At 38.3% G+C, this 25700-nt stretch overlaps 1 protein-coding gene across 1 annotated transcript in view; it reads right to left on the bottom strand.

The window, feature by feature from the left end:
* LOC141301198 (cadherin EGF LAG seven-pass G-type receptor 1-like) overlaps positions 1 to 25700 on the bottom strand; it is a 79183-nt gene that overhangs the window by 39203 nt on the left and 14280 nt on the right. The window contains exons 2-4 of the mRNA XM_073831445.1: positions 9652 to 10290; positions 4954 to 5176; positions 1258 to 1373 (exon numbers count right to left, since the gene is read on the bottom strand). Of these exons, the coding sequence (XP_073687546.1) occupies positions 1258 to 1373; positions 4954 to 5176; positions 9652 to 10290 (978 nt within the window). The remainder of the gene's footprint in view (positions 1 to 1257; positions 1374 to 4953; positions 5177 to 9651; positions 10291 to 25700) is intronic.

The following is a 25700-nucleotide window of genomic DNA, read 5'->3' as shown; positions in this document are numbered from 1 at the left end:
AGAAAAAAGTCAGAAAACTCAGAATTGCAAGTTTATATATTGCACAATTCTGAAATAAAAGAATTGCAAGGAAAAAAGTCAGAATTGCGAGATACGAACTCGCATTTGCAAAAACTTTATTTCTTGCTATTGTGAATTTATATCACGCAATTCTGAGAAAAAAGTAAAAATTCTGACTTTATATCTCACAATTTTGACTTTATAATTTGCAACTGCGAGTTTATATCTCAGAATTCAGAGAAAAAAGTTAGAATTGCAAGGCAAAAAGTCAGAATTGCAAGATACAAACTCGCATTTGCGAGAAAAAAGTCAGAAAACTCAGAATTGCAAGTTTATATCTTGCAATTCTGACTTTTTCAACTCGTAATTGTGAGTTTATATCGCACAATTCTGAAATAAAAGAATTGCAAGGAAAAAAAGTCAGAATTGCGAGATGCGAACTCGCATTTGCAAAAAAAGTCAGAATTTAGAGTTTTTATCTCTTAATTCTGACTTTATTTCTTGCTATTGTGAATTTATATCACGCAATTCTGAGAAAAAAATAAAAATTCTGACTTTATATCTCACAATTCTGACTTTATAACTCACAATTGCTAGTTTATATCATGCAATTCTGACTTTATAACATGGAATTGTGAGTTTATATCTCACAGTTCTGACTCTACTTCTCAGAATTGCAAATTTATATCTCACAATTATGACTTTATAACTCCCAATTGTGAGTTTATATCTCAAAAAAAGTAAAAATTGTAAGATAAAAGGTCACAATAACATTTTATTCATTTTTTTAATCAGTGTCAGAAACAGGCTTCTATAGTATTATCATCATAAAATAAATTAAAGTAATGAAATGAATAAATAAATATTGATACATACATACACACTAATGTTTGGGATATGACACCTAAAAAAAGTAGCTTTGTTCAGATTCAAATCTGATTAAAGCCCTTTTAGTTGTTTGTAGTGAGCACACAAAAAAAACAAAACAAGACAAAAATAAAAATAGATTTTTACAAATTTAATCCAATACAAAAATATAGTTTATTATTTAAAAAAATATCTGTAATATCATTAACATAACAATAATAATAATAATAATAATAATAAAATAAAATATATATATTTTTTAAATATGTATTGGTTTCTTGATTTTTTATTAAACAAAAGCATTGGGTACTGTTCTTAAAACGTAAGTTTTAATTAAATGATTATATATTTAAATTTCACATTAAGACTAAAATGAATTGTTTTACTTACCAGCAGAGAAGGTCAGCTGGATTTGCTCTTCAATAATTTCAATTGCAATGAAATCGTGCCTTTCATTAAACCTGCCATTATAAAGGAGCAGGGCGTTTCTCTCCCTGGTAGCAAACCTATGAATTAAAAAAAAAAAGAAAAGAAAAATGAAAACCTTAATGATGACTATAATTAGCTTGCTCAATTCAAACTTTAATGCATAATAATTAGCTTCTTCAATTCAAAGTGTAAATTCGGATCCACAGGCCATTTAAGAAAAAAACTAATTTCATAAATTAGTTTTAATCTTGTCTTACACCACATCTATCATATTACAATCAGACATTCCATTTGAATGAATATTCATTTCTCATCCACAGATCAAGAGCAGGAAAAAAGCCTAGAACGATCACTCACAACAAAAACATGCAGGCTTGACAGAAGAATAAAAAAAGACAGGGAGTAGAGGAAAAGGGAAGTGATAAAACCTGCCAAGAGACACAGCTAGAGGTAATGACGCTGTAATGGACGGGGGAAACCGATACTCTGATGTTTGCCAACCTCTGGTATCTCAGTTGGCCCTGTGGTGCGGGCACCTGGGATTTTTGCAGGGAGAGGTGTCAGATAGCACATGGCAAAGGGGCAGACGCACAGGAAGTATGAACAAAGATGCCTCACCACACGCGGCATCCTGTTTTCATGTTTGCCATGAGAAGAACTTGTGTGGTAGGTATGCAATGGTGTCTAATTTGCTAGATCGGTTACACTGTAATTAATAAATGGTGTAATGGGAAAGTGAGGAGACGTAGAGAAGGTTAAACAGGTGTTTACCCTTAGTAAATCGTTTTACTGCAGGCCTTTTTTTTTATAGGAAACAGCTGAAAAAGATTTGCACAAGATTAGATGTCCCATTGTAGATGCCCATTTTAAATTGGTGTGATTCTTTAGGGTTTTCATTAAAAGTCTGCAACATACTTCGGGTAAAATTCCTCAATGGTTGTGTAAAACAACACCCTTTGTACCTTTTTTAAAACAGCTCTGTTCATATCGACTCGTTTCAGTGCATGGCTCTTTAAATGATAATGAGCTCTGCTCACCCCACCCCATTCTTAGTTTTTTTCGTTACCATTAAAAACAAAACCAATCCACTGCATCCTCAGTGGCATTGTTGCTAAAATGTTGAGAAAATGGCAGACAGCGTACTGGCTGAGGGTGGAAATATGCTAATAAGGGACTGTTTGTCAGCGGCCATGGGCGGAGCTTGAGCAATATGATGTCATACTGCTCAGAAAATCAAAAGGACTTGATAATTGAGACTGTTTAGGTTTTTTTGGGATTAAAAAAATGAGTGAATGTTTCTTTTTTTTTTTATTGTAGTGCGGTTATGTCCACACACTGCTAAGACACATTTATATGTAAACACCATGCAAAAGTACATTTTTTCATCCGATGTCCCCTTTAACTAAATGTGACATAAAAATATATAAAAACAAAATAGAAATATGCAAAATAAAAACTGAATATGAATACTCAATAACAAAAAATGAACTGAAATGAAAAATATATATATTTGTACATTTATAAATAGTATTGACATAGAAATGTACTGTTTTTTATTAATACAAATGATTATTTTTTATAAGATATTTTAGTTTAAAATTATTAAAGTAAAATATAATTATATTATTAACATTTATTTTATTTATTAAGCCTATTTTTTTATTTTAATATTTTTTTAAATTATTTTATTACATTTATTTATTATTATCATGATATATTTTACTTTTTAAAGTATTAAAATAAAAATATGATCACTTATTACTTATTATAAGATCTTTATTATTATTATTATTATTATTATTTATATTGTGATGTCAGAGTTCTACCACAGCCAGACCCACAAGCCACGCACCCTGAAGACACACACACACACACACACACACACACACACACACATGTTGGGTTTACATGTTTTATGGGGACATTCCATAGGCGTAATGGTTTTTATACTGTACAAACCGTACTTTCTATCGCCCTACACCTACCCTACACCTAAACCTAGCCCTCACAGGAGATTGTGCACACTTTTACTTCCTCAAAAAAACTCATTGTGCATGATTTATAAGCCTGTTTCCTCATGGGGACCTAAGAAATGTCCCCACAAGGTCAAAATCTACTGGTATTCCTATCCTTGTGGGGACATGAATACCAGGTACACACACATACACACACACACACACACACACACACACACACACACACACACACACACACACACACACACACACACACACACACACACACACACACACGTTCCCAGTCAGCTGACTTCTAATTACACACCTGATTCCACTTACCACACCCCTATATAAGCCTGGACTGTTCAGTTCACCAGCGTCTGGTCTACAGATCACACCCCCTACGATCGCTATATCTCCATGACTGTTTTGGACTCTGTGTTTCCCTGTTGCCTCTGTTGGATCTACTTACCAAGACTTTGGAACCTCTCAGATAAGAATACTCACCTCAAAACCTGCTGCAATATACTTACCGTTCTGTCAATAAACTCACCTTTTATGTTTTATACTTACCTCTGCCTCCTTGTATGCTGTGACATGTGGTTGTTGTTGTTACAATTTATTATATATAATTTATTATATATATATTACATTTTATTAAAATTATTAAAATAGAGATGTTATTATATAATACAATTTATTATTTTAGTATTTTTTATAATATAATGGTAACACTTTACAGCAAGGTGTAATTTGTTAACATTAGTTATTGACATGAACGAACAATGAACAATCCATTTAATACAGTATTTATTCTTTGTCAATGTTAGTTAATAAAAATACAGTCGTTCATTGTTTGTTCATGTCAGTTCGCAGTGCATTAACTACTGTTAACAAACATGATTTTAATAATCCATCAGTAAATGCTGAAATTAACATTACACTGTAAAAAGTTTTCACCAGTTTCAACTTAAAAACTTAAGTTCATCAGCTGCCTTAAAATTTTAAGTTAAATCAACTTCAAAGTACAAGTCATTTGAACTCATTTTATTGTCGTGAGTTGAAATGACTTGTACTTTTAAGTTGATTTAACTTAAAAATTTAAGGCAGCTGCTATACTTAAGTTTTTAAGTTGAAACTGGGGAAAACTTTTTACAGTGTAACAATTAAGTATTGTTCATTCTTAGTTGATGTTAACTAATAAACCTTATTGTAAAGTGTTATAAGTATGTCTTAAGCAGCACGGCTATATTTGTAGCAATAGCTGAAAATACACTGTATGGTTCAAAATGATATTTTTTTCTTTTATGCCAAAAACCATTAGGATTTTAAGTAAAGCTCATGTTCCATGAATATATTTAGTAAAATTCCTACAGTTAATATATCAAAACTTAATTGCTGATTAGTAATATACATTGCTAAGAACTTAATTTGGACAACTTTAAACCATACATCAATGCAGAATTTATTCAGCTTTCAGCTTTCAAAAAAATTATTCTTATGACTGGTTTTGTGGTCCAGGCTCACATATAATTCTTAATATTAAGTATAATATTTAATTAAGTTTTGAAAATGCAACTCTCTGAAATGACCCTTGGAAAAGGGACATTGCTGACATGTGAGGTAAGTGTATAGATGGGTGGATGGGGGGGGGGGTAGATAAATTGATGGATTAGGTAACTCTAGATGGTTTACTTACGTAAAGGAGAGGGTGAAGTGGAATCTCTGCCTCAGGCCTCTGAAGGTGATGAAGGACTGGCCAGGGAAGCTGCGTGTGGTCATCTCGCAATAGGGCTTCTCGTACTCGCCGTCAGGACACTGGCACAGGAAACCTCCCACCAGCAGATCCACGCACCTGCCTCCGTTCTTACAAACACCAGGAACACAGCGGCCTGAACGCGCATTCACCTCACATCGCTCTCCTGAAAAGTAAATACCAGAGAAACATTACTACAACAAACTACTTTTTACATTTTCTGGAAAAATGGGAGCATTGCTAAAACTGATTGACTAGAATGTTTTTAGCCAATGTGTTGCATTTAAAGGAACACTCCACTTTTTTTGGAAATAGGGTCATTCTCAACTCCCCCTGAGTTAATAAGTTGAGTTTTACCGTTTTGAAATCCATTCAGCCATTCTCCTGTTCTAGCGATATCACTTTTAGCATAGCTTAGCATAGATCATTGAATCCAATTAAACCAATAGCATCGCGTTCAAAAATGACCAACGAGTTTCCATATTTGTCCTATTTAAAACTCGACTCTTCTGTAGTTATATTGTGTACTAATACCGGCAAATGCTAACCTAGCTGGGAACTAATTTCAGGTGCTGCATGATATTACTGTGCCTGCTTCGGCCATGTTACGGCAGCAAACTTCCTTGACTATTACGCCAGAATGGAAGTATAGTTCCTAATCTTATCGGCCTAGAAAATCGCAGCTTTACATTTTCCGCCGGTATAAGTACACGATAAAACTAAGAGTCAAGTTTTAAATAAGAAAAATATCGAAACTCGTTGGTCATTTTTTAATGCGATGCTATTGGACTAATATGATTCAATGATCTATGCTAAGCTATGCTAAAAGTGATATCAGCAGGACAGGAGAACGGCTGAATGGATTTCAAAACGGTAAAACTCAATTTATTAACTCGGGGGGAGTTGGAGAATTAGCCTATTTCCAAAAAAAGTGGAGTGTTCCTTTAACATCAATCTGACTCTTGTCAACATTATCAATCTGACTCTGGAATTACCAGTTTATACCAGTTTTACACCAGTTTAAAAATAAAGTTTCCAAAAGAGATACAACAGAAAAACAATTTGGATCCCCAAAGAACCTTACAATGAACAGTTCTTAAAAACTTTTTTTCCATTATAAATTTCCTTTCTGTACAATGGAAAGGTTTCATGAACGTTGAAACGTCTTCATAGAGCCATCAGCGTCTGAACACTTATTTTCAAGCGTATAAAAAGCCATGCAAAATGAGGTAATAAACCCACATTTCATGCATCCACTGACACTAAGTGCAGTTCAACCGTGGAACTCAATATCAGATAATAATTGGAAACTTGTTCTCTTAACCCAACCTTCTAACCCAATCACTTGAGCGAGCTTAAGTTTTAGTCCCAGCAGGACAATGGCTTTCAGTTCTGTCTAAATGAGAAGGCTTCAGAGAGACCATTGAGCAGCGTGTCCTCTTTACTTAGTGATTCCAGGCGGGTCTCTGTGCTCATTGACCCAGACTAACCTTTGTTCATACTCTAAAGAAACAGGACCAAAGCCAAGCAATAGAAGAACAATGAAAGAGCCCTGGTGGTCTGTAAGACACCTGTTATGCTCTGCTAGTCTCTTGTAACGTGACATTAGATGTGGGGTGAACCGACGACGACTCGCTATTAGAAGATGCCGCTAGCAAAAGTGACATCATTCGCATTGTTACAGGTAGATTTTTGCCAGAGGGTTCCTTTGATATTTATCACAATATACAATTCTGAGATTGAGTTTAAGGCATTTGATCAAACTAAGATAAACATCATGAAAAACACAGCTGAAAGTTAGACTGCTTTGCTTTATATTGCAATAAAGGTCAACTGAACCTGATAATCTTGTTTCCTGAGTGTTTTTTTAGCCCTGTTTTCACATATGTGTGTGTGCGTGTGTATACAGGGTCCAAAAAAAGAATTTTTGCCACACCTGTTGACAGCAGGTGAAAATAATAATAGTACAAATATATGCATTTTAAATTGAAATGCAAATTAGAAGAAAAAAGAATTGACATTCTATAATCATTCCAGAATTAACTATAATTTTTTTTATTAAAATAGATAGACAGGACGGTAGAATAATAGAACGATAGATAGAACGATAGATAGATAGATAGATAGATAGATAGATAGATAGATAGATAGATAGATAGATAGATAGATAGATAGATAGATAGATAGATAGATAGATAGATAGACAGATAGATAGATAGATAGATAGATAGATAGATAGATAGATAGATAGATAGATAGATAGATAGATAGATAGATACAACAATAGAACTATAGATAGACAGAAAGATGAAAGATAGATAGATAGATAGATAGATAGATAGATAGATAGATAGATAGATAGATAGATAGATAGATAGATAGATAGATAGATAGATAGATAGACGGACGGACGGACGGACGGACGGACGGACGGACAGACAGATAGATAGATAGAACTATAGATAGACAGAAAGATAGATAGATAGATAGATAGATAGATAGATAGATAGATAGATAGATAGATAGATAGATAGATAGATAGATAGATAGATAGATAGATAGATAGATAGATAGATAGATACAGAACAAATTTTTCACTGATGTAAAAATTTCAATCAGACAGTTTGTATGTCTTAGATCATATCAAATTTGACTTGTATTTGTTACTTTCTGTGTGTTATTTTGGACCCTGTGTGTGTGTGTATCTAGCCATGTGTGGTTTGTTTTCACCTGAGATGGATATATCCGCACAGGACACAGAAACATGGCGATGACAATCTCCCCAAAAATCCATCATCATGCTGACAATCGCAGTAGCCTCGGAACAAACATCTAAGGTTTGCTTGAAGGACTTTACCTTGTTGCGCTTGTAATCCTGTATCTCTGATTCCTGGCCAGCTCGATGTGCACACCATTGTGTAGCTGCCATTACCTTGACAAGATCTGGGCCCAGAGGAACTATGTCGACTGGGACACACAAAAGAGGTTCCAAAGAAGTAATGATCCAAATGTCGGTCAGATAATCCCTCATTTCTGAGGAATTACAGGGATACATTACTCTGTAATGAGAGAAACCCATGAGAGGAACTACAGAGGCCACTGTCAACACCTCTAGTTATGACCACATACTACCTGAGGGCTTGAGAGGGCAGAGGTTCTCTACTCTTTACTGCAGTCCAGAAACCTGAGCTGAGAAACAGACAGAAGCTGTCAAAGTGAATGATCCAGTGCGGGAACCTCGGGACTGAGGGTCTGGATGCCATTCCTGCTGTCAAACTTAGACAGGATAATTCCTTCCACCAAGAGCGGATGACACTCAACTAATGACACTCTCACGAGTCTGAGCAACTGAGAAGAGGACAATTTGCAACCAATTTGCAATAAACTAGCCATACAAAACACACACACTTTTCAGTGTTTGTTGTGGCACACTCTACTATTAGCTCACTATTGCTTGGATTTGCTAAGTATTATACATCAACATAACGAATATAACCTCAGATCATGCTGTTTGAGACAGCTGTTTGTTTTCTAGGCAATCAGACTTGCAATTTTCACTTGGCCGATAATGAACTGTGTATAAAATTGTGCCCCATTCAGACCTGAATTGAGAATGCTGTTTAAATCCGAGTTCAATTCCTAATTTTGAACTGACTTTAGGGAGCCAACAGGATACATAATTGCAATTCAGACAGACAGAAAGACAGACAGACAAACAAACCTACAGATAGACAGTAGGATAGACGGATACATAGACTACCAGACAGACAGACAGACAGACAGAGAAATGGATGGGCAGACAGACAAATATATAGACAGATAGACAGGCGGATACATAGACAGACGAATGGATAGATGGACACATGGATGAATGGGCAGACAGACATACAAATAAATGGACGGACGGATAGACAGACAAACAGAATGACAGATAGACGGACACATAGACAGACAGAAAGATGGATGGATGGATGGATGGATGGAAGGACAGATACACACACACACACACACACACACACACACACACACACACACACAGAGAGGTAAACAGATAGATAAGATGGACAGACACACACACACACACACACACACACACACACACACACACACACACACACACACACACACACACACACACAGATGAATAGATGGACAGACGGATGGATGGATGGATGGACATACAGACAGACAATACACAGACACACACACAGACAGACAGACAGACAGACAGACGGATGGATGAATGGATGGAAGGACGGACAGACAGACAGACGGATGGATGAATGGATGGAAGGACGGACAGACAGACAGACAGACAGACAGACAGACAGACAGACAGACAGACAGACAGACAGACAGATGAATAGACGGATGGACAGACAGACACAGATAGATGGACAGGTGGATACATAGACTAACGGACAGACAGACAGATGGTTGGACAGATGGATAGATGGATAGATGGATGAATAGATAGACAGATAGATAGATGGATGGATGAGACAGACAGATGAACAGAGGGATGGACGGGCATACAGATATACAGATAGATAGATGGATAGACAGGCAAACAGAATGACAGATAGACGGATACATAGACAGACAGACATATGTAGATAGATAGATGATAGTGATACTGACCTGTAAAATCTTGCGGGCACTCACAGGTGTATCCCCCCTCTCGACTACGGCACTTCCCGTTATTCTGACACGGGCCTGAGTAACAAAGGTCCACCTCCGTCTCACAGTAGTCTCCAGTGAAACCATCAGGACATCGACACCGTAACCCGTTCACAGGGTGTATGGGTCTGAAAAGAACCGTGTTGGACGCCACAAAGGGGGCCGTACTGTCAAACTTCAGAACGGCTACACACTTCATGTAGTTCTCACAGGGCTCCCGCAAACAGATATTATCATCAAACGGCAGTACACGCTGAGTCGAGATCAGCGTCAACAACGTACGGTTCAGGTACAGCTGCTCCTGCAGCTCCTCTGATGGGAAATAACGTCCCGGAGCTCCACCCGGAAGCAGGGCAGAGAAAGTGACATTAAGAATGCTGCCGCTAACGTCCGTGTCGTTTTGGACATTGAAGACAAAGACACCATCAGGACTGGTGGACAGGACTGCAGCTACGCCTTCGGTAAAGAGTGACAGCAGAGGGGAGAGGAAACGCTCTTGAGACATGTTCTCCAGACGAACAGTGATGCTGTTGGTTAACATGTCGTCTGTGATGATGGTCACTCGTAGAGTACAGAGGGCCGAGACCTGGTGGAGTCCATCTGTGAAGACACAAAGGCACATTGAGGGACTGGGTTAATGTTTAAACTGAAATGAATGGCATGGTGAGGGCTGGCAGGTGGTAAGTTTACATTCTTGTGAGAGAGATGAACTTTAAGAGCATGCTGGAACATGGAGCTTAATTCTGTGATTGTTCACCAAGCATTTCAACATTCAAAGTTTTATGAACATTTTTCATACTGTTTGAACAGCAATACAACCAGCTTCCTGCCAAGCAATGCATCAACTATGAACACAAAAAGAGAAATATGTTTGAAAAGTTTAGTTTGGAGAGGAGGTATTGATAATTTATTGATAATTATTTAAATAGTATTATTTAAATAAATAAATAAAGTTTACTATTATGATTAGTTACTATTTGTTTTAATATATATATATATATATATATATATATATATATATATATATATATATAAAATATTTTTTTTTTACCAGGAAAAATATGAATACATCATTCTGATACTTATTTGACTACAAGTAAATTTTTATATACCTGATATATTTTTATATTCTTTATACTATACAATTATTTCAGAAAACAAAGTGTATTATTGAGTGTATTATTGTTATTATTATTACTACTACTACTACTGATAAACAAACAAACAATTTCTATTGTTGTTAACATTATAATTTTTACAAGGAAAAATATAAAATATTTTGTTATTATTGATACTATAAAATACTGCTAAAACACTTTGTTTTAATATTATTATTTATTATTATTATTATCATTATTATTATTTTACAATGAAAAATATGAATATATCATTCTGAGAAGTATTTTTTTATATTCCTGATACTATAACTATATTGCAGAAAACAAAGTGTATTATTGTTATTATTACTAAAAACAAATAAACAATTACTATTGTTGTTAACTTTATAATTTTTTATAAGGAAAAAATATGAATATATTGTTTATATACTTATTTGAATACACGTATATCTTTATTATTCCTGATACTATAAAAATATTGCAGAAAACAGTGTATGAATATTATTGTTTTTATTAACAGTGTTATAACAGTGTTATAAACAAACAAACAAATAAATAAAGTTTACTGTTACTATTAGTCAGTATTTGTTTTAATATTATATATATTTATATTTTTACTGAGAAAATATGAATATATCATTTTGACACTTTTAGCAGCCAGTTGATGACACTTATATTTTTTATATTCCTAATATTATAAAAATAAAATACTAAAAAAGTGTATTATTGTTATTATTATTAATAATAAACCAACAAAAAAATAAAAAAATACTGTTGCTGTTAACATTATACATTTTTTACAAGGAAAAATACTAATATATTATTTTGATACTTATTTGTATACAAGTATTTTTTAAATAGATCTGATGCTGTTATTTTTCTTTTACAAAATTAGATATTATTATAAAATTTTATTATAATTAGTGATATTAATATTATTAGCATTATTAATAGTAATGATAGTATTACTACTACTTCTACTAAATAAATAAACAAACAAACAAACAACTATTTAATTTAATTTAATTTAATTTAAAAATAACAATTTACAAATAAAAACTGAAGTACTTTCCTAACTTGGTCATAAAAAAAAATCTAAAAAAAAAACCAAACTAACAAAAAAACAACCCACCCTTCTTCCATTCATCCCGACTTTATCATTACCAATTGGTTAAAAGCAATAGCGTCTAAGTGTCGTGTTGTGCATCTGGCCACTGTGTCACACTTGCTCTGTCCTTTAGTTTGACAGGTATTGTTCATGGCCCACTATATTCTCTTGTACCAATTGCAGGCTCCTAGTGTATAGGACCCCTTTATCCTGTGAATGGAGAGAGCTATAATTGCAGGACAATGAGGACATGTTTCCACTCTGTTACACTGTCCTTTCATATACTGTCAGATAAGCCAGACAAACAGTTGCAGACACAACAAGATTTTCTCTCTTGCACACTCACACATTTGCACATGCATGTAAAAACGCCATGCATACTTCATTAAATTAAATTTAGTGCAAGTAGTGCATCACTGCTTTTAGTGGTTTAGTTAAACAAATATCACTTCTTTCTTTTTTTTAACGATTGACATCATAAAAATAAATACCTATTTTTATGCATAATTAAAAATGTCATATTCGGACAAACTTGAAATCTTGGCAAAACACAAATGTGTCACATACTAATCACAGTTTTCCCACAAGAAACATTTTCTGCAAAGGAAACGGCCAAATAACAGGCCACATCCTGTTCCATTGTGTTTCTAATACTCAATAATCCTATTAAAAACTTCTTTAAAATATGCTTAGTAAATTTTGCTAAATCATGCCAGAAATCTGATCCTTGAGAAGGTGGCAGTGATGTATATGCTAAGTGGTTTCTTGTTTTTTTGTCTTTCCTTTAATGAGGTCTGCAATAAAATCCCAACTTTGTATATTACAGCCACTCTGAAATGCATTAAGTCTATCTCTCTCTCTCCTTCTCTGTTGATTCTCTTACCAGTAAGTGCTACTAAAGCATAACAAACTCTCTGGCATATAATAAATATTACAGAAACACTTAACAATAAAGTATTGATGAAAACTGATCCAAGCACTTGAAACTTTCTCTAAAGAGAATCTAAAGAGAGCACTAGTCATTTTTACTATCATACAAAAATTTCCTTTAAATCAAACATTAAAACTGCATAGACATGAAATATGCAAAACTGTTAACCGACAAGAGTTGTCCCACACAAAATACCTACAGGTGTGATTTTGGATCCCCTCCAGGATAAAAATCTGTCTATACGATCAAATATGAATCGCTGTGTTAATATGAATATTATACACAAGTGTGGGTGGTCTAGAGCAAAAACTGTACCAGCTGATTCCAAACAAAGCAAAACATTGTACGTTTAAAAGGAAAAGACGGCCTTTAGATACCACTGTGCCACAGGAAGCCCAGCTTCAGTGAATCCATCAAAACTGATGGCAGAGATTATGACACTGGCAAAGTAAACTAGGTTAAAATGTTCACAGTTTCACTTGGCAACACACTCCTTTGCAGGACCACTGAGCTGTGACAGTGTTTACAGCCTATGTAAAGAGCAAGTGTCATGTTCAGTTTTCTTTTCGAACAATCTGAGAATGAAGGCAAACACACAGGGAAGCTTTTCGGGACGGTGTTTTCCGAGGGGGAAAGGCCAAACAACCTGTGCAAAGATGATTGTTCAGTCAAAAGACACTTAGCCTACACTTGCAAACGAATACAGTGGGAAATCTAGAGGTTTATCATCTGAGTGTTAAACTGTCATATAGCTAATGTCAACATCAGTTTCCTGTTCACCAGTTAATTTAAGCCTGAATTAAAATGTCCTGATAATTTACTCACCCTCATGTCATTCAAGATGTTGATGTCTTTCTTTCTTCAGTCAAAAAGGTTTTTAATAAAACATTCCAGGATTTTTCTTCATATAATGGACTTCAATGGGGATTAGCAGGATGAAGGTCCAAACTGCAAGTTTCAAAGTTTCAATGCAGCTTCAAAGGGTCTTATCTAGCTGAATGCTCATCTTGCACTAGCTCTGCGGTGTGTGTCTACGACTTCCTGCATTATGTAATCATGTTTAGAAGGTCACAGGTAGTTTGTTCTTCATCTGTGTACTTCGGTTCAAAAAGGTAGAGTAGGGTGAAAAACTCCATCTCATTTCCTCCTCCAGCTTCAAAATCATCTGATATCGTTGTTTTTGGCTTTTTTGTAAAGGGCGTTTAACTTTCTTTGCACGCTCACTTTGTAAACACTGGGTACATCCGTCTACATCACGTGTGACCTTTCCAACGTGGTTACATAATGTGTGAAGTTGAGCTAGTGCAAGACAAGCATTTGTGGTTAATAAGTATATAAATTAGGGTTTCAAACGTGTAGCATTGTAACCCTATTGTAACTGTTAGAATGCCCACGGATCAGCAATCTCCAGGTAAAACTTACTGTGCAGACCAAACCGTAAGTCATAGACACTAGAAAATTAGAAGGTAGTACTCAAACCACCTACAATGTGACCAAGGTTCGCTCCAATCGGTGCTACAGCGAACAAAAGTATAAAATCGCTATGAAATTGCAGGTGCAGTTGTCTTATGCTTCTGGAATCCCTGGCTCATGGCAGACAAAACGCATGCCTCAGATTTGATCATAGTGAAAAATTTTGGGTATATTGGTTTTTTTTGTTTGTTTTTTTTTTTCAGAAAAACTACTTTTGCGCACTAGTCCAAGGTTTTTCTCCTGATGGGAAACCAAACCAGTGCAGGAAGATTCTCTAGAGTGAATATCAATAATTATCAAAAAAAGTGGAACATTTGACTCACCGTTGCAAAGGGATGCCAAAACATTCGAAAAGGCAGGGCTGCTTTTAGTAAAATTCCTGAACGGAATTTGATATCCTCTAATAAACTCAGAACACTTATGTATGAGCTCAATCTGAGATCACAGGAAAAAAAAAATCACGAAGCTTGGCCATTTGGTGGTGTATAAGCATAAGTAAAAATGGCTATAACTACGCAACCATTTGTCCTATCAACATGAAAATCACTGTGCTCAGTCTTGATCCAAAGTGCCATACGTGTCCATAAGGACAATTGGGTATTTCATTGGCTAATGAAGTTTGAGCATCTAAACTTAAATCTAAATGATTGTACATTGCACAGTTTTTTGCATGTACACAGGATATTTGTATCACATGATAGAATTCCTCATCCAACTTCTTCTAGCTTCTAGAACCCCTGCTGCCCATCATTTCGTTTGTTAAACTATTGAGAAGATGTTAAAAAAATTATTTTGTGAACTAGACTAGTCCTAGGAAAAAAAAAGCAGGGTCGTTTAGAAAAGGGGCCTGTCCAAATTTACCCAAAACTCAAAACTTCACGAAACCTGCTGAGCACATGCGATGTGAAGGTGATTCTAAATAAGCATGCAAAGTTTTAAGGAGATCGGACCACAACTGGCAATATAACATTCATAAACATTAAAAAGTATAACATTTCTACAGTAAATTACCTGGATTTGCCAAAATGCTTTTTTAAATCATTGACTTAGATGGTTATAGGCTTGCTAAATAATGTCTTTTTCATATGTGCTTAAATGCCTTAAAACACGTGAACCTAGATAATCGCAGGTGCCAGCTATATTTTTTCTTTTTTCTTTAGGAAATGAATGATTGTTTCGCCTGGTAAGACCATTATTCCTCAGCTGAGATCTTGTAGAGCCATTTGAAGCTTCAGTTTGGATCTTCAACCCAATGATCCTTATTGAAGTCCACTATATGGAGAAAAATCCTGGAATGTTTTCCTCAAAAACCTTAATTTCTTTTTGAAAGAAAGACATGAACATCTTGGATGACATGGGGGTGAGTAAATTATCAGGAAATTTTAATCCTGGAGTGAACTAATCCTTTATTTGTACAACACGGTAAGACTGTATGATACCATACAAAAAGTACAACATACAACTTTTACTAACTGATAACAATTCAGATTTAAATATTCAGACTAGTGGACTACTTTTATTGTTGATTTTATGCAAAACACCAATGTGAACATTTTGATAAACCTTTTTTTTTTGTGTGTTCCATGGTAGATAGAAAGCGATACGGGGTTGCATTGGCATGAGGGTGGGTAAATAATGACAGAATTGTCACTTCTGGATGATCTAATGCTTTAAATATGAAGTGTCATGGGGTGAGAATACAAACACATCAGACTTATTTGTCTCATTTCAGTCATCTATCCTTAAACACTCCTCAAGAAGCATGTGAGAACATAGACTCGGACAGCTGATTGGCAGTTGGCTAGTGCAACCGTGGCAGAGATGGACAAAAACCTCCTGCCAAAGCATAGTTAGCCAACGCCAAGACACATGTCCTGCTTCACCAGCAGTGGCCACAGCAACATCACGGCTGATGGCTGACCTAAATATGTGCGAAGCCAAGCCAACTGGTGCCCATCGCACAATAGGCACAGCTGAGAGAGACGGGCTACTGAGTGCACAAGGCATTGAGGGCAAGACTGTGCCCCTCTGAAAATTCAAAAAATGTTTTTGAGAGGACTTCAAATATAAAAATCCCATTTCCATTAAATGGGGAAAGATACTAAACCATAAAACCTGAAGTCAAAATAAGTAAGAATTATAATATAAAAGGTGGAAATTATGAGATAAAAAGTAGACTGCACTGTAAAAAGTTTTTACCAGTTTCAACTTAAAAACGTAAGTTCAGCAGCTGCCTTAAATTTTTAAGTTAAATCAACTTAAAACTACTATTCATTCCAACTCACGACAATAAAATTAGTTAAAATGACTTGTACTTTTAAATTGATTTAACTTATGAGTTGAAATTACTTGTACTTTAAAGTTGATTTAACTTAAAATTTTAATGCAGCTGCTTAACTTACATTTTTAAGTTGAAACTGGTGAAAACTTTTTACAGTGTGAGCTGACAAAGTTAAAATATATAAAAAGTCAAATTAATAACAGTTAAAACTGTAAATCATAACTGTTAGATAAATTTGATGACAAACTATAAGCATAAAAAGACAAATTTTACATTTTTAATTAAAAGTTGAAAATATGTCTTAGTTATGAGATATTAAGTCTATACTAAAATATTTAGTCATAATTATTAAATAAGAAGTTTAAATTGTGATATTTAGTAATGAGATAAAAAAAAATAAAAAATTCTGGCAAAAAAGTTATGACATACCAAGTCAGAATTATAAAATAAATCAAAATTAGACAAGTCAAAAAAAAAAAAAAAAAGTCAAAATCACAATCAAAATTATTAAAAAACATCAAATCATTAAATCATAATTAAGAGGTACAATTTATGAGATAAAAAGACCATTTTTATATTTAAAAAGTTGGAAATATGTCATCAATATGAGATGAAAATTAAAATATTTATAAAATATTAAAATATTTAGTCATAATTATTAAATAAACCTCTAAATTGTGATATTTAGTCATTATGACATAAAAAATAACATAAAATTTGACATACCAAGTCAGAATTATATAAAGGAATTGAAATTACAATATATAAAAAGTCCAAATTGAATAAAAGTCAAAATGATGATAAAAAAATCTAAAATTAGATATTTAGCCATAATATTTATGAGATTAAAAAAAAAAAAAATCAAGATTATGACATACCAAGTCAGAAATCCAATATAAAAGTTAAAATTATGATATAAAATGTCTAAATTATGATAAAGCCATAATTATGAGTCAAAAGTCAAAATTATAACAAAACATCGAAATTATAAGATCAAATTTATGGCATAAGTCACAAGCATTAGATAAAAAGACGCATTTTTATATAAAAAGTTAAAAATGTCATAATTATGAGATAAAAGTCTAAATAAAATGTATATATATTGTAATATTAAGTCATTATGAGATTATAATTCTGACATAAAAAGTTCTGACAAATCAGAATTAAAATTATGAAAGCCCAAAATGAAAAGAAAAGGTCAAAATTACGATAAGAAAAGCTGAAATGAGATATTTAGTCATAATAATTATGAGATTAAAAAGTCAAGATTATCACATAACAAGTGAGAATTCTAATATTAAAATTGAAATTATTATATAAAATGTTTAAATTGGGATAAAGTCAAAATTATAACAAAACATCAAAACTGTAAATCATAATTATGGATAAAATTTATGACATAAGTCATAAGCATAAGATAAAAATAAAATGTTTTTATATCAAAGTTGAAAATGTCATAATTATGAGATAAAAATTAAATAAAGATAAATTAAAATATTTAGTCATAATTATAAAATAAAACTTGTGTGATATTTAGTCATAATGAGATCAAAACTCTGACATAAAAGTAATGACATACCAAATCAGAGTTATGATATAAAAGTTGAAATTATGATACAAATGGTTGAAATGAGATACTTATTCATAATAAATATGATATTAAAAAGTACCAAGTAAGAATTTTAATATAAAAGTCATAATTATAACAAAACATGAAACTGTAAATCATAATTATGAGATAAAATGTATAACATAAGTCATAAGCATGAGATAAAAAGACAAATCTTTATTATAAAAAGTTGAAAATATGTCAGAATTATGAGCTAAAATTATGAAATTATGATTATATAAAAAGTCTAAATTGAAAAAAGGTAAAATTATGATATATAAAGTTACATATTTACTTATAATAATAATGAGATTAAAATGTCACTATTATGACATTCCAAGCCAGAAATCTAATATAAAAGTTAAAATGTCTAAATTGGGATAAAGTCATAACAGTCAAAATTATAACACATCAAAACTGTAAATTATAGTTATGAGTTAAAAAAGTCTAAATTACGACATCAAATTAAAATTATATAAAAAAAGTTGAAAATATGATCTAATATGAGTTTAAAGTATGAGATAAAATGATACTTGTGAGTTAAAAGTTTGAAATTACAAAACATTTGGTCATAATTACAAGATAAAAAGACTACGAAATAAGAATTATAATTTTAAAAGTCAAAATTGAGATAAAGCATAATCTTAACAAAAACTGAACAAATAGAGATGTCATAGAGAATTATGACATTAGAAATGTTTAAATCTGATAATCTAGTAGTGCATCCTTATTGTAAACAAAATTTTTATTCATTTCTTAAAGATGCTACACTAACGTTCTATGTTGCTCAAATAGTTGCGATTGTTTGTTTGTTTGTTTCTTGCTTGTTTCACACAGCTATCCTCCATCCAAGCCCTACATTCCTTCTTAAGGCCTATTAAAAGCTTTTGCCCTGGCATGGCTTGTGTGGAATGTGGTAAGTTGCACTCTGAGTTAAGTTAATGAGCAAAGCTTCTTTCCACAGAGTGCATGGACTAAGTGCCTGATAATGGAGACCACACCTCGGCCGGCCTCCCTCATGAATCTGTTGTGATTCTTGTTAACATCATCGGTGGCAGCTCTGCTTTGATCCCTCTAAGCACATACATAAAACAGAGGGGAGCGCAGTGAAATGGATCCCTGCAAGGTGTGGATTTTATGGGCAGCAATGTTAACGCTGCCCGAGGCCAAGAGACATGTGAAGGTGCTTCTGCTTGGTTACGTCGTAGTATCTACCAAAGGTCTTCAGGTTTTGAAGCACTTATATAAAATATTAATACGTTATAGACTTTAAAAGCCTTTATTTAAAAATGCAGATGCCACCAAATAACCTGGAAGCTTCCGCCTTTATTACTTTGCATTAGATGAGCTCATCCAAAGCTCTTTCAAAACTTGAGTTTGGCCTAAAATCAAAACTTAAAGAAATAGTTCACCTAAAACAGAAGTTGTCATCATTTAGTTACTTGCATGTTATTTCGAACCCATTTTCTTTTTTTCGTGGTACAAAAATTGATTGTGAAGTTGTACTATGCTTTGTATAAGAAAATAGACTCTTAAATTTCTCATAGTTATTATAACACGTTAAATTTGAATATTTTAAAGTGCTGTTATTTGTTTTACTGTTTTTGAAAGAAGTCTAAAGTATGAGGTTGCATTAATTTGATCAAAAATACAGTAAAAATTATATTTTTGTGGAAACTGATAATTTTTTTTTAGGATTCTTTAAAAGTTCAAAAGTTTTGAAATAGAAGTCTTTTGACTTTTGAAAAACTTTTTGTAAAAAGCGACAGTCGAGCACTGCATTTTATATGGAAGCCCGTTTCCACCACTGAATGAAAAATTTAAAGGTTATTGCAACTTTTTATCCCACAGTTCTGACTTTTCTTCTTAGAGTTGTGATACAAACTCACAATTCTCGCAATTGCGAGGTATAATGTCAGAATTGTGAGATATAAACTTACAATTCTGACTTTTTTCTTCAAAATTGTAAGATATAAACTCACAATTGCGCAAAATAAAGTTATTGCGAGATAAATACTCATAATTCTGACTTTTTGTTTTTTAGCAAATGTGAGTTTGTATCTTGCAATTCTGTTTATTTCACACAATTTCAAATTTATATTACAATTCTGAGAAAACTGTAAGAATTGTAAGATCTCGCAATTTATAACTCATAATTGCGAGTTTATATCTTACAATTTTGAAGAAAAAGTCAGAATTGTGTGAAAAAAAAAATCAGAATTGCAAGATCCAAACTCGCATTCGCTATAAAAAAATCTGAATTATACGTTTTTATCTCACAATTTTGACTTTATTTCACGCAACTGTGAGAAAAAAAAATCTGAATTGTGTGAAAACTAGCCAGAATTGCAAGATACAAACTCACATTTGCTACAAAAAAAATCCAGAATTATGAGTTTTTATCTCGCAATTCTGACTTTATTTTAAGCAACTGTGAGAAAAAAATCTGAATTGTGTGAAAAAAAGCCAAAATTGCGATATATAACGTCTTGGTTACGTATGTAACCCTCGTTCCCTGAAGGAGGGAACGGAGACGTCACGTCGGAGACCGACGAATTGGGATATCGCTTTAGAGATACCAATCCTCTTCGTGTGTAAACTAAACGAGCCAATGCACATTGGCATGCATGATTGCATCCAGCTGTCGCTGATCACAGCGTGAGCATAAATACACAGCAGGTGCAATGCATAGACAGGATTTCGCTGAGGAGCCGAGCTTGGGTCCGGCCGCACAGCGGTGGTACAGCAGCTGAGGCGACGGGACGTGACGTCTCCGTTCCCTCCTTCAGGGAACGAGGGTTACATACGTAACCAAGACGTTCCCTCTCAGTCGGTCTCTACGACGTCACGTCGGAGACCGACGAATTGGGATCCCTAGCAAAGCGCCGCAGCTGCTGCCCCCCTCCAGTGTCCTGAGCAAGCCACCTGGCCTCCAATTTTTGCTAAGGCCAAGGGCGGATCAGAAAAGACCAGTCACTGTATAACATAGCACTACCTACTTAGTGAAGCTGGAGCACTGGGAACGTGCGGAGCTCCCACCCATCCCGGAGGAGGTTCGGAGCAATACGCATATGGCTCAATTAGGACATATGGAAGAATGGAGGTGATTGAACCCTCGTGAAGATGGTAGAAGGTTACCGGGGAAACACGGTCTCTGTGGGTACCGTGGAAGACATATGGGATTCACTTAAGTCTCTCATGTATCCTAAGCCTTCTATCGGTTCTAAAGATTCATCGAGAGAGGCCTGGCGCCTAGACGCTCCGCTACGTCTGGAGCCGAGGAAGGAGGACTCGACAGGGTCTTCATGGACACTCTGGAGAAGATAGCAAGCCGACCTGAGCCAGTGCCTCTCAGTGCTTCTACCCGTTTGAGGTGAGAACACAGGAGGAGACTGGCTCTACACGAAGGCTATAAAACCTAGCGAACGTGTTAGGGGTCGCCCAAACCGCAGCTCTACAAATGTCAGATAGCGAGGCGCCACGAGCCAGCGCCCAGGAGGATGCAATACTCCTAGTAGAGTGAGCTCGCAACCTGAGCGGGCAGGGCACGCCCTGAGCTTGATAAGCCAAGGCGATGGCATCCACTATCCAGTGTGCCATCCTCTGCTTGGAGACGGCCTTCCCCTTCTGCCGTCCTCCGTGACAAATAAAGAGCTGATCTGAGGTCCTGAAGCTTTGCGTCCGGTCGACGTAGCATCTTAATGCTCGGACGGGACAAAGCAAAGCTAGGGCTGGGTCTGCCTCCTCCGGGGGCAGCGCTTGCAGGCTCACCACTTGGTCCCTGAAGGGAGTAGTGGGAACCTTGGGCACGTAGCCAGGCCGGGGCCTCAGGGTTACCTGGGAATCTGCCGGCCCGAACTGAAGGCACGAATCGTCGACCGAAAACGCCTGCAGGTCCCCTACCCTCTTGATGGAGGCCAATGCCAGCAGGAGCAGAGTCTTCATAGAGAGATACTTCAGCTCGACTGACTGTAAAGGCTCAAAGGGGACCCGCTGTAGTGTTGTGAGCACCAGAGACAGGTCCCAAGAGGGTACGGAGGGGGGCCTAGGAGGATTTAACCTCCTGGCTCCCCTGAGAAACCTGACGACCAGGTCGTGCCTACCTACTGACCTTCCTTCAACGGGGTCATGGTTTGCAGAAATAGCGGCTACATAGACCTTAAGGGTGGAGGGTGACAGCCTACGCTCCAACCCTTGCTGCAAAAAGGTAAGCACGACTCCGACCGAGCATCTTCGGGGATCCTCATTTCTTGAGAAAGCCCATTCGACGAACAGGTTCCACTTCAAGGCGTAAGCATGTCTCGTGGATGCAGCTCTCGCCGAAGTGATGGTGTCTACCACTCCTTGGGGTAGATCACTCAGAACCTCCGCGTCCCGTCCAGGGACCAGACATGTAGTTTCCAGAGGTCTGGACGCGGGTGCCACAGGGTGCCCCGTCTCTGAGTCAGTAAATCCTTCCTCAGAGGAATCCGCCAGGGAGGGGCTGTCGCGAGGAGCATCAGTTCTGGGAACCAGGTCCGAGTAGGCCAGTAAGGCGCCACTAACAGGACCTGCTCCTCGTCCTCCCTGACCTTGCACAGTGTCTGTGCGAGAAGGCTCACTGGGGGAAACGCATACTTGCGAAGGCCCCGTGGCCAGCTGCATGCCAGGGAGTCCGTGCCGAGTGTACCCTCGGTCAGGGAGTAAAAGAGCTGGCAGTGGGACGTCTCTGGAGAAGCAAACAGGTCTACCTGAGCTTTCCCGAAACGTCTCCAGATCAGCTGGACCGACTGGGGATGGAGTCTCCACTCTCCGGGAAGCGCAGCTCGTGAGAGCTCGTCGGCTGCACGGTTGAGCAAACCCGGAATGTGAATGGCACGAAGCGACCTCAGATGCTTCTGACTCCAGAGGAGGAGAGAACGGGCGAGCTGCGACATGCGACGGGAGCGTAGACCACCTTGTCGGTTGATGTACACAACGGTCGCAGTGTTGTCCGTACGGACCAGCACGTGTTTGCCTCGAAGGCGCCCTTTGAGACGGTTCAAGGCAAGGCGTACTGCCAGCAGCTCTAGGCAGTTGATGTGCCAGTGTAGCTGGGGGCTCGTCCAAACCCCCGACACTGCCTGCCCGTTGTACGTGGCTCCCCAACCGGTGGTGGAGGCATCCGTGTGTACCACAGCGTGCCTGGAGACCTGTTCTAAGGGAACTCCTGCCCGAAGAAAAGCTAGGTCTGACCACGGGGTGAAGGTTAGGCGACAGGCCGAGGTTACTTTGACCCGGAGAGTGCCGCGCTGCCACGCTCTCCTCGGGACTCGGCCATGAAGCCAGTGCTGAAGTGGCCTCATATGGAGCAGGCCAAGCGGTAAAACTGCCGTAGCTGCTGCCATATGCCCCAGGAGCCTCTGAAACTGTTTCAGTGGGACCACTTCTCTGCTCTTGAACGTATTCAAGCAGTTCAGCACCGACTGAGCCCGCTCTTGCGTGAGGCGAGCTGTTTGGCTGACCGAGTCCAGTTCCACACCAAGAAAAGAGATCCTCTGCACGGGGGAGAGTTTGCTCTTTTCCCAGTTGACCCGAAGGCCCAAGCGGGCGAGGTGTGCCAACACCAGGTCCCTGTGTTCGCATAACTGCTCTCGAGAGTGTGCTAGTATCAGCCAGTCGTCGAGGTAGTTGAGGATACGAACGCCCTGTTCCTTGAGGGGAACAAGGGCCGCCTCCGCGACTTTCGTGAAGACACGGGGGGAGAGGGACAGCCCGAAGGGCAGGACCTTGTACTGATATGCTCTGCCTTCGAACGCGAACCGCAGAAATGGTCTGTGGCGCGGAAGGATCGAAACATGAAAGTACGCGTCCTTCAGGTCGATCGCTGCGAACCAATCCTGGGGACGAACACATCTGAGGATGTGTTTTTGTGTGAGCATTCTGAAAGGTAGCTTGTGAAGAGCTCGATTCAAGATGCGCAGGTCCAGGATCGGTCGTAAACCGCCGCTTTTCTTGGGTACTATGAAGTAGGGGCTGTAAAACCCTGTCTTCATATCGGCTAGAGGGACCGGCTCTATTGCTTTCTTCGCCAGCAAGGTAGCAATCTCTGCCCGTAGGACAGGGGCATCTGCTACTTTCACTGTAGTGAAGTGGATGCCCCTGAACCGAGGCGGACGCCGGGCGAACTGAATCGCGTAGCCGAGCCTGATGGTCCGGAGGAGCCAGCAAGACGGACTGGGAAGCCCTCTCCAGGCCCCCAGCCAACGTACAAGAGGGACCAGCGGGACCACTGACGTACCTGCGGGGGGGCAGCGAGGTGGAACGCAGGGACCCCGCTCGGGCGTCTCTGTGCCGGTCCGAAGCGGGGTCAGAGTGTCTGTGTGTGGTGTGTGCAAGACATTTACCTGCGTTCTGGCAGCTGGTGCGTGAGTAGTCCGTCTTACCGCACTCTCCAACCGCCCAGCGCCATTTGCTGGCGGGAGGGGAGAGGGGGTGAAGCCCGGGGCTAACCCGTGCAACACCCGCTGTCCCCTCTGGGGACCCAGAGATAGTAGAAACTGCTCTTTTATTGAAAATTTGGGTGTCACCGACCGTGAGGCCGATGACGGGTTTCTTAAAAGAAACTTTTTTAAAGGAAACAAAAGATTCTCCGCCCGGCCCTCCTCCGGGGGAGGGAGTGGTGCGATCACCATCTCCCGAAGAGCAGCTTCCTCCATCTCTGGGTCGCCCGTCTCAGGGACGCTTGTTCTTGCGTTTCCCACTGGTCTTGGTGGGAGCCTGGACGGGCGGGGCGGCCGCCCTGGGACCGGCTCCACGGCGCCGCCGTGAAGGCTGCTGCGCAGGCTGCTGTGGAGCGGGGGCGGAGGCAGGGGGCCGCCCTCGGCGACGAGCAGACCGAGGTGCCGCCGGCGGCTGGGTGGAGGCAGCAGCGGGAGCACGCCGGGGCAGGATATGACTGATGGCCTCAGTCTGCTTCTGGGCGGCCGAAAACTGCTGGGCGAAATTTTCGACCGCGTCGCCGAAGAGGCCGGTCTGGGACACGGGGGCATTCAGGAACCTGACCTTGTCTGCTTCCCTCATGTCGGCCAGACACAGCCAGAGATGGCGTTCCTGGACCACCATCGTGGACATCGCACGACCCAGAGACCGCGCCGTAACCTTCGTCGCTCGTAGCGCGAGGTCCGTAGCGATACGGAGTTCACGTAAAACTTCCGGGTCGTGACCACCCTCGTACAGGTCCTTCAGTGCCTGGGCCTGATGGACCTGTAACAACGCCATAGCGTGTAGGGCGGAGCCAGCAGCGCCACAAGCCGTGTAGGCACTGCCGATCAGAGCCGACGAGTGCCTACAGGCCCGGGAGGGGAGCAACGGGTTGCCCCGCCAAGTGGAAGCGGCGCCGGGACACAATTGCATCGCCACCGCACGCTCCACCGGCGGGACAGCCGCGTACCCCCGCGCTGGTCCGCCATCAAGGGTGGTGAGGGAGGACGTGCCACTGGAGCGGTTTCTGGCAGTAAAAGGTGCCGTCC

The sequence above is a fragment of the Garra rufa genome, chromosome 25 (assembly GCF_049309525.1).
Source record: "Garra rufa chromosome 25, GarRuf1.0, whole genome shotgun sequence".
NCBI lineage: Eukaryota > Metazoa > Chordata > Actinopteri > Cypriniformes > Cyprinidae > Garra > Garra rufa.
The sequence above is the reverse complement of the archived record's forward strand: the minus strand, read 5'-3'. Positions and strand labels throughout refer to the sequence as shown.